General features: G+C 40.6%; 1 protein-coding gene across 1 annotated transcript; it reads right to left on the bottom strand.

Moving 5' to 3' along the window:
* Positions 1-10133: 10133 nt before the first annotated feature.
* Positions 10134-13222, bottom strand: LOC103946660 (disease resistance protein At4g27190-like). The gene is made up of 2 exons (XM_048564076.1): positions 12399-13222; positions 10134-12264 (listed from the first exon to the last, which is right to left on the bottom strand). The coding sequence occupies exons 1-2, from the start codon at positions 13187-13189 to the stop codon at positions 10134-10136; spliced, it is 2922 nt and encodes a 973-aa protein (XP_048420033.1). The 5' UTR covers positions 13190-13222.
* Between the last annotated feature and the right edge of the window lie 1700 nt (positions 13223-14922).

Below are 14922 nucleotides of genomic sequence, written 5' to 3'. Positions count from 1 at the left end.
GTTAAACGAAGCATTATGGGCATATCGAACTTCACCCCGGTTGGCCACTGGAACGACTTCTTACGCGTTAACTTACGGACACGACACTATGTTACTAGTCGAGCTAAGTATAAACTTATTACGAGTGATCGAGCAGAGTAGTTTGTTTAGTGCCGAATATAGTCAAGCTATGTGACAAGAATTAGAAGACTTAGAAGAAAATCGGATCGACGCGGATAATTTATTAATAGCACAGAAGAAAATTACCGAGCGAGCTTATAACCAATGCGTTAGTCAAAAAACGTTCGGGGAAGGAGAATTAGTTTGGCAAACGGTGTTGCCTGTTGGGATTAAAAACCCCAGGTTTGGCAAATGGTCGCCAAATTGGGAAAGGTCATTCATTGTTCATAAAGTTCTCGGCAAGGGGGCATATCATATCAGAGATCGAACCAGTTTAATTCATAAATTGCCGATTAATGGAAATTTTTTTAAAAAGTACTATCCAGTCATGTGGGAAATGCAAGAATGAATACCATTATATTAATGAAAAGGGGTGAACAGATACATTCAAAAGGCTCTTCAAAATAACAAAAAATTTCTAGGGGGTCGAAGGGAGGAAAGTCTTGAGGGCAGCTTTCAACTTCAGCCACTTCACTTCGCTCAAAATTATCTCAGCCTGCCTCGTCTTCTTATTAAGCTGCAATTGCTGAATATGCCTTACGCCGGCAGCGAAGGCCGTAAGCTGAGCCCTATTCACCACGAAGTCTCTCTCAAGTTCTGAGAGAGCAGCAGCGGACCTTTGCTATTGAAGCTTAGCAATCTGACGCTGAAGATCGGAGATCCGGCGATCAAACTCGGTCAACTGCGCCTTCTTTGTTTTTATCGACTCCACCTCTGCCCGACCAGCCTCATGCGCAATCTTGGCCGCCTTTAAGCTGTCCTCGGCCCGTAAAGCTTGTTCAAAAATAGTGAAGTGTTGCCGAGTCCGCTCCAGAAGATCAGTAAGATAAGCGATATTTGTCGGCAAGGTCGTTCAAGCACTCCTCAACGGAGTCAAGACCCTTGCATTGGAGGACTTGGGAGGCAGAGAGGGACATCAGCTCTTGTAGCTTAACAAAAGCTTGGGCCTCGGGCACGGCCTCCACTGGTTCGGCAAGGGCAGCAGATGAGCTGACCACACCAGTCGTGCTCTGAAGAACAGCATCGAGCTCTACTTCCCACGAAGACTGCACATAGAGAAAAATTCGTAAGGAAAAAAGGAAAATAAGATGTGAAATGCATAACAAAGGGAATGTGTTTCTAGATAAAGTGCATGACAAAGGGAGTGTGTTTTTAGACTCACCACGTCTTCGGCCGAGACGACGAAGAAGTCACGGGTGTACTCTTCCCACCAGTCCCCAAAGGTGTCAGTACCCAAAGATTCAGAAACGGTTGGTTGGAGCTAAATTTTTTTACACTTGTCCTAAAACTCTTGTTTCGTTGTCTTGCACTCCCACTCGGAGGAACCAGAAAGACGTCATCGACTTAAGAGGGAGCGAGAAGTGAGCAAGGGTACTGGGCAACCTTGGAGGTAGCCGAGTTGTCGAGCGGCGAAATGGGGATGGTAGACCTCCCAACTAGCTCGGTGGGCGTCGTAACCAAGGGGAAGGTCGCCGGTCAATACGAACGACCCCCAGTGTTGACGAAGATCAGCATCCTCGATCTCACCCCATGCTGTCTTCGGAAGCCTGATCGAGGTGGGGTATTCCTGACGTCGACACACCAGGAACTCGTCGTCAGAAAGGACGTCTAGGCCGAAGAAGTATTTGAGGACTTCGTTGGCCCGGTGGGGAGGCGCTGGTCGAAAGGCCAGTTGAGGACTAAGCGCTGCGGTAGGTTGGAAAACGGGGACTTTGGGCTGAAATGTAGAGAAATAAACCTGTAGCCAAGAGTTGGAATACCCAGAGGGGTCCGTTCTGGTAAGGGCCGATTTTGTTGATGGTCGTTTCGGCCAAACAACAGAAGAGATTGGCAAGGATGGCCAGACTAAGCGCCAAGGAGTGACCGCTAGCTAGGGCTTGAGCCACCGGCATATTCTTGACCAAACACTTGTTCGACCTGGTACAACAAATGAATTTGTCGTACCAGTAGAATAGGAGGCTTCATGTTCTCCCTTCCTAATACTCTCTTCGCCTCGGCCGGCGAAGTGGAGGATAAAGTGTTGTAGTTGAAGAAGTACTTATATAGCTTCTGAACCTCTTCTTTCGAAGGCTCTTGATCCCCTTGGCTGAGTGTTTCGATGGCCCGTTCGTCAAACAACACTTTTAGGTTGAGATGTGATGGCATCCGGAAAGGGCAGCATCGATTAGGAGACCAGACGGGGAAGTCCCAAGGATAGCTGAGATATCAAGGACGGTGGGGCCAAAAGGACCGAAAGGAAGGATCATGGTGTTGGTAGCCGAATACCATAAACTTAGGGTCGCCATGAGTAGTTCTTTGTCCATGATGATTTCCATGGTCGAGAGCCTGATGGCGTCATGAATGCCGAGAGCTCCCCATTCTTTGCCGAAGAATGCTTTCATTCGGTCGACCCAGGCAGCCCAGGCTGCAGTGGTCGAGGGCCAAGCTCCTTGGGCCCGTGCCAAACACCACTTCGACCAGTCAAACCCCCACAGCAAGGGTGTCAGGCACCATTCCTTGAGGAGGTTAGTGATGCACGACAGCACTGCATCTTTGAATAGTGGCCTCAGAATTTGGTGAGTGATGGCTAGGTCGTTTTCGACGCGCAACGTTTTGATGGCGCTCCGGTCGATGAAATCCTTACATTTGTTGCACTCGTCGGAAAGCTTAGAGATAAAGGAGGCCATTGATAAAGAGTAAAAGGTTTGTGTGGGTTAAAAAGGGGGTTTAGGAGAGATGAGCTTGAGCGTTCGTTGTTTGAGCAAGCAGGAATGGCGAAATGAAGATTTCAAAATCTCTGAAGGCGTGGGATACGAATGAAAGAAATTTGGGTATTTATAGGCGTCTCAGAAGGAAGATCAAACGTTTGGTATTCGAAAGCACTAGAGTTTGAATTGGGGGGAAAATTAACCGGGAAATGGCCAATCATTTCAGATATTTTGGGAACCTGCAAGGTTAGGATCGAGGTTTTCAAAGATCTGGGATGCACGATTGCGTGCGGCAGCAGTTTTAATGCATTAATGAGGAAGAGACGCTTCGACGGACGCACGTTTTCGAGGACCATGATTGAAAGTTGTTAGGATTGGCAGAGAGTCGACACGTGGCTGTACGTTGGGAGTAACGAGGATAGTGCAGTCATATCCCATAAATGTGCATGGTAGTGGTTATCAAGAACAATTAAGTCTAAAAAGCAAAAGATGTTTCCGCTTCTTCAAGGTCGAAATCCGACCACAGATTGGCAGTTGATGACCTTAGAAGTGAGAGAGCAATGTTGGGGCCCAAAATAATATTGTTGGGCCGAGTGTAGGTTTGTGCTTAGCCCAAAGTTGGGTTAAAATACTATGGGCCGCCTGATGATCCCGGGCCGTTTGGCAGGGATGGTCGAGTCCTATCACAGGGAGTAGTTCCAGATAAAAAAAGAGGATCGAGGAAGTCCTGGTACAATTAGGATTCTCGACCAGCAATGAATAAAGCCCCCAAGGGGGTGAGTTCAAAGTCTTAATGGAAGTAGGGTTGTTTGACGCAGAGTTAGAACAGAGTAAGGACTCCCAATCCAGATAGGGGTTTAATTTGATCTCAAGAAGTTGATGCTATAAATACAAGAAATCATGCAACAATGAGGGACCTTCAATTCAACATACAATTGCCCTGCGCAAAACCTCTCAAAACACCTTGAGATTTTTCCCTTTTCTTTTTCTGCTGACACACCTTCAGTTTGGATAAACAGCACTGTGGAGGCAACCGACGAACACCTTTAGTTTGGATAAACAGCACTGCGTTGAGGCCGACTGGTTACCTATCCAAGTCTCGGCCGAGAAGGGTTTTTGAATCCTTATTGGTAGGGGTCATCTTATCAGCCCTCTCGGCGAAGTAAGGTGTTACGAGTTACGACATTCGACGTATCGGGCACCGAGTGATTTCATGATTGGATATTCACAAGTGAGTTGTAGAGTTCGGCATTCTGACGACTGAACCACGTTTACCATCAAGACATACATCGCCTTTGAATATTTGTGTTTGTATAGTCTGGTGTCGATTCGACGTGCTTATACTCTTACGAATATAATCACGGTGACCGAATCGGGCACCGACGATTTGTGAACTTCGTAGAACTAGCAGCCTCGTCTCAGGCTTTAGAACCCAAAGACCGAGAGTGTTCCTTCCTTGGTCGCAGTCGCAAGATTAAGAAGTCAGCAACGAGCTCAACGCGATAACAACGAATTTTAATCCTCGGCCGAGCTCGGCCGACGAGTTGGCACACCCCGCATTCGACTGAAAGACTTAGCTTATTAGTTATTCGGCCTGTGCGCCGCGTAGGCTTTGTAATTTTTAGGGTCTACAGTTGTATGTGATAAATTTTGTAGGCCCAACTTAGTCCGTCAATAACGTTATTTTTATCGTGCTAACTTAATCATAAATTACTAGGTGTTGAATTTTATTACAAAAGGAATCGACTATATTAGGGGTGGAATACCACATTATGGACTATGGAGGTGATCTTAGGTCTGGACCGGTTTAGTTCAGTTTGGTTAAAAGATCAATTATTTATTCTTTAAAAACTTAACCGCAAAATTTGGTCAGATTCAGTAAATTTCTAGCTCAAAGGTTTTTGACATTTAGATGGAAAAACCATGTTTTTTTTCTTTGGAATAAAGAAGGTATGCCACCACGCGTTGACGACTAAGTAATCTCCCCTTAAATGCAGATTTGATACGACATGAGGTGATATGGTACTAAATTTTGTTTTCCTTGGATTTTTCAAGTTGAATTGTGAGCAACTCTGACCCAGAAACTAGATTAATATACAAGTCAACATGGACCTTTCTTTTCTGATTTTGACAAAATCAGAAACCAACATAAATTTTCACCGGGAATAGAGTTCATTTGACTTTTGTGCAAACTTCGACCATGAGGACATTCTTTGACAACGAATAGTGCAGACTTCGACCATAAGGACACTTTTTGACAACAAATAATACAGACTTCGAAGAGGAACTGACAAGGAACCAACTAATATCCAAACCAACATAAATTTTACGGTGAACACGATAAGCAAAATCACCAAAAACAACGAAATAGACCCAATAAGAGCTGATAAGACACGAACACAAAAATAAAATAGTCACTAGGATATACTCCCAAAAATCCTCACCAAGGAGGCACTCATAAAAAATACTAAAACTAAAAAACAAAATCGTGGCAATCCATGAGAAGAGGAAGGAGGAGGGCTTGTAAAACGGGAGAAAGGTTGCCACGTGCTTCAAGTTGAAGCAAGGGGCCGACGACTAGGAATGTAGGATTTTGGAATGGGAAGGAGAACAATGGCTGCGAGGGTTTTTTTATGAGTAGTTCAACCGCATTATATAGGTTTCATTTCTTTTTTGTGTTTAAGATAAAAGGGAAATACATAGGAGAAATGAGGGGTATGAGAAGTGGAAGAAGAATGATCAGAGAGATGTAAAGAAATGTATAAAAAAAGAGATACAAAAAGAAAACTTAAAACCAAAAAATGTTTTAATTTCCTTTTGCTGACCATGTTAAGTTATATTAACTTTCAAGTTGTCCGGCTCCACATCATCATTACGGAACAACTCTACCAGCCAAAGTTGTCGGCGTCTTAAATAGCGAAATTCCACCAGCATACAACGGTGTTTTTATCTATGCATTACATTGCAAGCAGCTAACAGACTACTGCTACAAACAAGGAGATGAAACCGATGAACTGTTTCTGGAACTTATTCTAGGACTTGCTCACCACCTTTGTATGCGTCCTCATATCGTCATGCCAACAAACAAGAACATTTTCGATTACGTTAAGAGAATCCAACAGAAAATACATTTACTATACAGCAACTTGTGCACATTAATATCATTGCTATTATAAAAGAAAATGGATGGTTGGGTTCATAGATGAAAACTACGTACACTCGAAAATGAAAAAAAAAACCTACAAGAATGATCTTATCTGCACGATCTTGCTATTTAAGACTTCTCCAACAGTTTAAATCTCCTCTGATCTCTTTAATAGTCACCGCAGCATGGGCTGCGAAGGGAAGCTTCACCACCCCGGGGCAGTTTCTCAGAGCATCCCCAATCAGAGGCTCTATATAGGGCTAGAAAAGTGGTAGATATAGCCCAATTTAGAGCTCTGAGGAATCTTTGGGGCTCTGAAAAAAAAATCTCTCTCAATGAGGGACTATACATCTTTTGGGCTCTATATGGAGCTATATATTTTATTTATGAGTGATTTGATTACATGGTAAATTTATTTTGTCTTAACTTTTCTTAACTTGATTTTTGAACGTGTTATTTAACCTAAAAAAATTCAAATTCTGACAAAATTAAATTTCATCACTTATGCACTGTTGTAGGCTCTTTTATCTCAATCTCATCCGTTGGTTTGTTTCTATGAAATCAGACAAGATACAATTTCATTTCATAACAACCATTGGATTTGATTATCTTATCTCAATCTCATATGTTGGCTTGTTTCTATGAAATCAGACAAGATACGATTTCATTTCATAACAACCATTGGATTTGATTATCTTATCTCAATCTCATCTGTTGGTTTATTTCTCTAATTGACACATACTCCGAAAGAAAACAAGATTTTCATTTCATAACAACCATTGGACTGGATTATCTTATCACAATTTAGTTATGTTATTTGTTTATATATTCGGTTTAGCTCTCTAAACTACCAATATTAAGTTTCATCACTATTTTATGAATTTTTCAATCTAGAAAATTAAACACAAAGCACTGCATTTTTTTTTTTCTAATCAATCACACAAAAAATAGTCGTTGTTTGAATGTGTTTTCTTAATCAAACAAACGGTTGAAAATAAAACCTTAAAATCCTAAATAGTTGAATAATAACCTTAAAATCATGTTTTGGAATTAAAAATGGGGCTTACCCATTTCTAAACTAAAAAACAAACAAAAAACCAAGATTAGGCCCTCAATTTGGTGTGGGTCACCCTACTTTTTGGGGCTAGATGTAGCATAACTTTTTATTACCCAATGATTGAAGTTGCTAGCCTACGTTGTGGATGTAGCCTCATTTTCCAGCCCATTGGGGATGAAATTTTTCTTTAGAGCTACAAATGCGATAGCCTCAAGGGGGATAAAGCCCCCATTGGGGATGCTCTCACCACTATCCTCTCTAGAGCTAGCATTTTCACTCCCAGAAAGTAAATGCGAGAGCCTTCTTTGAGCGTACTAAATCAGGCTTTCAATGAAAGCACCAATTTGTGATAGCAAAAATGTGCCGTTTTTAGTCTTGACGAATTTGTTCTTGCAAAACAATAAACACCTTTGATCAAGGACCAAAGTCACACACACCCACGAGGTTGGGAAGGGGTTGGTGGGTGTTGTCAATGGATCTCCAATGCCTACGTCAGTATCTCCGAAAAGGAGTGTTTAGCGTGTGTATGTGTAGTCAAAAGTTACCATAATATGGTGGAGATGAGGTATTTGTAGGGACACAGTTAGCCATGGCAAGGTTCTGCCCTACACATGGCGGCTTTCCATTGGTAAAGGTAAATCATATGCAGGAATGGATGAGGAAAGAATAATCTTGAAGATATTAATTAGAAGATAATATCTTGGGATCATCAAGTAAGTATCCTTTATTTGTTTATGATGAGAATTCCTTACTTGTTTGAGTTGATCGTCAGTCAATAATGTATTGAAGATAATATTTTGTGATTAATTCTCTTCTTATGCCTTTGATTTTTCCATGCTAAGAGCAGAGCAGTTTGATGATGTCGTAGTTAGTTGCTCAAGCCTCTAGGGATTTTTGAACTGCAAGTGGGAATATTTGTTGGCCCAACTTATTAAATTAGGGCAATCTTTTCTTCTTCGGGAAAAAATCCACGTGTCGTCTCCAAGATTTTTGGAATTATTTTTTGATCCATGAATAACCATTTTTTTGTATTTATTTTTAGTTTTCTTAGACGAAACGATATCGGTTTATTATTATATATATATATATATTAATAATTGATACAAACTTTAACTAGGTTATTCTAGATAACGTTAATAGGTCCTCAATCCAAAGAAACTTCAACAAAACATAAAATGCCAACTTGGCCTAGTTGCCACCGTACTGGTGGATTTGAGGGCCAAACATGCTCGGGAATAGGCAAAAGAAATCATCCAAGTTTTGAAATCATCCTTACTCAAACTTCGAAGATATAGATGACACTCTAAAACCTAATGAACTCCATTCTCAATATAAGAGTCAAACACATCATATTTTGGAACTTGAGAAATTCTATGCACAAAAACTGCAATATAACAAACATGAGGACACCTTTTGACAACGAATAGTGCTCCGAAGAGGAATTAACAAGGAACCAACTAGTGTCCAAACCAACATAAATCTTGTGCTCAACACCATTAGTGAAACCACTAGAAACAACGAAGTAAACCATGAGTAGTTGATAACATGTGACACAAAATTAAAATAATCACTAGAATATACTCACAAATATCCTCACTAAGGAGGCACTTATAAACAAAAAATACTAAAGCTGAAAACAAAATTGCCCAATCCATGAGAAGAAGAATGAGGAGGACTAGGAAAACGAGATAAGAAAGGCTACCATTGGCCCCAAGTCGAAACAAGGGACTAGCAACTATGGAGTTTTTTGATATAGGGTTTTGGAATGGAAAGGAAAGATCGTCTTAGGTTTTTTTTTTAATGAGTAGTTCAACCACATTATTTAGTTTTTAATTTTTGTTGTTGTGTAATAAGATAAAAGTGAAAACATAGGAGAAATGAGAGAAATGAGGGAAATGAAGGAAATAAGGGAAATAAAATTCGAAGGAAGAATGGTCAGAGAAATTAGAAGAAATGTATAAGAAAAGAGATAAAAAAGAAAACTTAAAATCAAAAACTATTTTAATTTATTTTTACTAACTATGTTAAGTTATATTCACTTTCAAGAGTTTGTTTTCATCACTTCTTGTTCGTTTCTTTCCTTCATTTCTTCCATTACCCTTTTTCATTCTTCATTTTCCTCGTACACTCATATCTTAAGCACAGAAAGTGAAGAAAAAAATGATTACCAAACATGCCATTTGTCTTTCAGACCAACTAATTAGCTTAAGCCAACTTCTCTAGTATCATGCTGATAATAACCTTCAAATTCCACAGGGTTTGTTTGTTGTACTGAATAGGCTTGGCTTTGGTCTTATTTAAGGCTCACATTTTAAATGGCTTAGAATAAGACCTGCTAGCAAAGGTGTAATGCTAATTAATCTAATTCTTAATTAACTTCATACGTGGTTTAGGTTGAGACTGGAGTTAAATAGCCTAATCTTAGTCTTAGTCTGTTCAATTAAACACCACCTAAAATTTCTTAATCTATGCGTGTGAGACAAGAGTAAAGCTACATATGTGAATTAGGCTAGCCGGTAAAATAGTGCGTGTGCTCCTTTTGCAGTAAAGTTCAAATTCTCGATACTCATATATTTAAAGTAATTTAAAATATTTTCTTGTCAACAAAACAAACATGTAACATAATTTTTTTCCTTTTAAAGAAAACGCACACACTTTATTTATCATCTCAAAAGGTACAAACTAGGGAATCCACCAGTATTACAGAACAAGTTTACCAGCCAAAGTCGGCGTCTTAAATAGTGAAATCCTACCAACAGACAACGATGTTGTTGTCTATGTATTACATTACAAGCAATAACAGACTGCTGCTACAAACAAGGAGATGAAACCCGTGAACTGTTTCTGGGACTTATGCATCCTCCCATCTTCATGCCTATAAACAAGAACATTTTGGATTACGTAAAGAATCCAACAGAAAATACATTTATTATACAGCAATTTGTGCACATGAATATCATTGCTATTATAAAAGAAAATGGATGGTTGGATTCATAGATGAAAACTACGTAAACTCGTAAATGAAAAAAACCTACAAGAGATGAGGCTATGAGACAATTTCTTTACCTATTTAATCCTCCATCGGCTACACTGCGGTGTCTGCACACGCTTGGAATCGTTGCTGAAGACTGATCTTATCTGCACGATTTTGCCATTTAAGACCTGTCCACCAGCTTAAATCTCCTCTGATCTCTTTAATAGTCAATGCATCACGGGCTGTGAAGGGAAGCTTCACCACCCTGGGGCAGTTGCTCACCACAATCCTCTCTAGAGCTGACAGTTCCGCTCCCCTTGAACAGATAGTACTTAAGCTTTCCATATCCCTGACTTCTATGGTTTTCAACTTTGGAATCTTTTCATAGAACTCTCTTGCGATAACCTGCTTCATCCTCCTGCAGTCACTCACCTTGATTTCTTCGAGGTTTGAAACCAGTCGAAGTAAAGAAAAAGATATGAGGTTCTTTAGAAGTCGACATCCCTCCACCTTGATGGTCTTTAAGTTTCCAAGGGATCTTCTGGGGACTATATTGTCCAACAAGGTTGCTAAGTTATCCAGATGACTCAGAGTTAAGTGCTCCAAATTTGGCAATGTGCTCCGAATTGTTGTTTCGCCGACTAACAATGTAGTTATGCAGTCACAATTTGATATGGTGAGCGACTTCAAATTTGGCAAGCCACACACACTCTTGTTAGTAATTATATCAGATAAACTACTTATACCTCCACATGTGAACAACTCCAGGGCACTTGCTGTGCACAATAGCCCCTCTAAGCCTCGTTGCAGGAGGTCAACCCCTCGAAGGATGACTCTTTTCTCATGCTGAGTCGGTAGATAGATTGAATTTGGACCAATCTGTATGGTGTACTCCTTCAACCTTCCAAACCATGGACCGGCAGAGTCTAAGGCAACGCAATCAACTGTGTTTAGCCTTATGTGAACAACAGAAAGTCGCGGCAAGGATAATAACTCATCAAATGCTGCTCCTCTTCCTGCATTACGCTTCACATCCCAGTTATAACCACTGAAAGACATGTCTAAGACTTCAAGACTAATTAATCCCAACATGCTTCCATGTGCGATGACTTGTAAAAAGCGAGTGTGTGACAAATTGAGATCTCTCAGATGAATCAGCTTGCCCATGTCTTTCGGAAGCTTTCTTATTCGAGTTCCATAGAGATCGAGCACTTGAAGTTTATAAAGAGCTCCGAGTGGGGGTAGGATTTCTAGAGCACGACAGTCTCTTAAGAGAAGAGTATTTAGCTCCCCTAGCTGAAGAATAGAAGAAGGCAGGGAAGTTATTAGAGTGCTACTTAAATTCAAGAATCTTAGCACTCTATGTTCTCGAAAGAAACCATCAGGGATTCTATTAAAAGGATTACAATGCAGGAACAACACAGTTAGGTCGGATCCCCCAAGCAATTGAGCTGGCAAACTCTTGATGGAATTGCTCATAAACGAAGCTCTTCTGACCGATTTTTTCAGCTTTAGCATTCCTTGCACTGGGCTGCTGAAAAACCCTGTTTCTTTCTTATTTGAGGATATCCAAATGGCAACCTCCCTCAATATACTGTGCATCTTTACGGTGCCAATGCCTTCACCCTGTTCTAACATGCAACAATCCTTCAAATATTCAAGTTTAGCATGCCCATCATTGATGGACTCCTCTAAAGTTTGACGTTCCCCAATAATTCCATCAGATAACCATAACAATATTAGTTCCCTTATCTGAATTGAGAAATTTTCCGGGAACAGCGAACAAGATAAGAAGCACGACTTATAAATCTTACTTGGCAGTGCATTGTAGCTCAATTGCAACCGCAGATACACCTTGTCCAAGCTCCCGAAGTGTGGTTCGGAAAGCCTCAGTTGGCAGAGTGCATTCCTCCATAGCTGTATCATTGTTTTGTCTCTCATGGACTTCCCCATAGTCTCGATAGCCAGAGGCAAACCACCACATTCCCTAGCAATTTCTTTAGCTAGAGGATTTATGTCTTCTAACTCCACTACATTTCCTGCATTCTGAGCAAATAAACTCCAGGACTCTTCTTCAGTCAGAAGTTCCATCTTTAGTGCTTTATCGGTCATCATTTCCCTACACACATCAAGATTTCGCGTTGTCAAAACGATCTTACAATTTGCTTGGCCATCGCCTTGTGGTATCCCCACGCTGTGCAAATCAATTTTCTCCCAAACGTCATCCAGAATGAACAGGAACCTGTAGTATATAATCATCATTGAGCTTTGCCATCATGAATTAGGAAACCAAATTCTGTAACTAAAATTAACAGGAACATAATATTAAAGTGAATATATAATCAAGACCAGAAATGAAGTTAACGTTAACCTTACCTCTTTCCGGACTTCAATACTTGCTGCAGTTTGCTAGCTCTACGCTCGATGCTCTCTTCTGCATTCAGTGCTAAATTCAACCTCTCAGCAATTCGTGATTGAACCTTTTTCATATCCAGGTCATTTGACACAGGGACCCAAATGACCATATCAAATAACTCCCTGCCAGAAGATTCAAGCTGATTATTCAAGGTTTTCACTAGAGTAGTCTTCCCAGAACCGCCCATTCCATAAACAGAAATCCTTGTGATCTCTTTAACAGCCAAAAGTACCATAAGCTGCTTTAGGATCTCTGGTGCTTTCTGACCAACAAGAGATGGCGCCAGAATATGCTCAACAGCTATATCACTTGGCTTCCTATCTTCCATAGGTGGAAGATTGCACGACTCCTCAGTAAGTTTTCTCACCTCATCACACTTCTTTGCTGCAGCTTTGCTAAGTTGGTACTTGCGGCGCATGTTAGAGTCAAGCATACACCCCAGGCCACAGGGAGCATCAATGGGATCTGCCTCCAAAAATAGCCTGGATTCATGTTCAATCCCTTCCACCTCACGTTCGATCTTCTCCACCATTTCAAGCCAATCCATAACTTGCCAAGGGGGGTGCTTCCCTTCTAATCTTGATAAATTGACCTCTTCTATTCTTCCATCCTTGCAGCGAGAGAGCTTCTGCCACTCATACTTCAAAGTTTGGATGTTTTTCTGGAACTTTCTCAGGGTGGAAAGCAGCGACAACGTGAAGTTGCCGACACACCTACTAACTTCAATGATAGCACCCACAATTTCTTCCATGGTTTCACAATACTAGTACTTGGTTTTGTTTTTTTCTTTGGTTTTTCGGGGTTCCAAAGGGACGAAAGGACAATAGAGGGCGGGTAGATACACCATTGGAGTTTTGGGAGTAAATACTGTATTGGAGTTATGGGAGCTCAGTAGTTGGTTTGAGATTAGGATATAATCGTTGTCAAGCATATGGCTTTATAGCCAGTTTTTCTTTGGCCGTAATGTATTAGAGTCTCAGAAACCTAGAATAAGCAACACAAAGAGAAATGAAAATCATCGAGGGACGATAGGAAGCAAGGAAAGAGAAGGACACACGAACAAGAAAAAAACTTGTTTTCTATGACATCTGATATAAAGTTCAAACTGAGGAAAGTGTGATTAAACTTCCTGCTCGACCTTATTAACTCTTCTTAGTTTACAACAATGTGAAGCATGTCTTTGTTTTACCCGGCTTCCCAATATTCAAACAAGGACAAGTCGAGTATGTATCCCAGGTTCCTACGGCAACAGACAAATATGTTCTCCATCTCCTAGTGGAAATCATGAAATTTGTCCATATTACTTCCCGTCCATACTGTGGGAGATGTGGAATGGTGTCCCGAGACTGCGACAGAATCATCGGCAGTGCATATAAATCGTAAAACTAAGTAACCATAAGCCAAAATTTTCCAGGTTTATTGGATGACTGATCCATCATATTTCTGGTTGTTGAAATGATTGTAGCTACACAGCACCAAAGAGACACCAGTGTAAGGACATGCGTCTTTTTTTGGACCGGTCTCATGCAAAACAAGGATTAGATGTAGTTCCCCAAACAACAAGAGCAGCTTAAATATCATATATAGAAGAAAACAAACCTTCACATACAGTTCAATGAGTGCATAGTTGCTCAGTGGTGGTGAAAATCGCTAATTTCCATTAGATCAGTTTAAATTCCAAGACTTGTGTAGAAGATATATTAAATCATACTCATCTAATGACTACATGTTGGTGAGCAAAAATGCACTCTAGAACAATTGGTCTTGATTAAGTTTCTTCTTCGAAATGGGGTTTTAAGTGTTTTTACTATGAAAGGAATTCTTAGGGGCTTATATTAATAACAACCATAGGTTCAAGTTCAACCCTAATATAAACTCCGAAGTCCACAACTCATTTATCAGCAAACTACTTGTACCACTTAGTTGAAACCTGAATTATGTCCTAAGTGTTGAGAATGAGTCCCGCATTAAGGGGAGGAATGATCTTGCATGGGTTTATAAGAGGTTGGGCTACTCACCATATTGCCAACTGGTTTTATGGTGGAACCTCAACTTTCTTCATGGTATCAGAGCAGGTTGTCTCACGTGTAAAGTTAAACGGCTACACATGCTTCACATCACCTCGTTGTGTTGTCATCATATTAGGCTTGAAAATTCGCCACACGTGAGGGGACGTGTTAAGAATGAGTCCCACATTGATGGGAGAAAGGACCTTGCATGGGCTTATAAGAGGTTGCGTTAATCCCCATATTACCAATTGTTTTTATAGTGGAACCTCAACTTTTTTCACTAAGAAGTTACCCTCCCATTTTTTTTGTTGGAGGAGGATTCTCTCCCATTTTTTATAGAGATAATAAGATAAAAAGCAATGTGTGAGAGGAGGAGAGGGAAGGGGATGAGAATAGAAGGGGAGAATCCTACTCCTTTTTTGTTAGACTTACTACTGCAACTACCAACGACACCCAACTACAAATAAATACACCC

Source organism: the organism of the source record quoted next, unplaced genomic scaffold (genome assembly GCF_019419815.1).
Source record: "Pyrus x bretschneideri cultivar Hongxiangsu unplaced genomic scaffold, Pyrus_bretschneideri_v1 Contig38, whole genome shotgun sequence".
NCBI lineage: Eukaryota > Viridiplantae > Streptophyta > Magnoliopsida > Rosales > Rosaceae > Pyrus > Pyrus x bretschneideri.
This window is presented reverse-complemented; position numbering and strand designations above follow the sequence as displayed.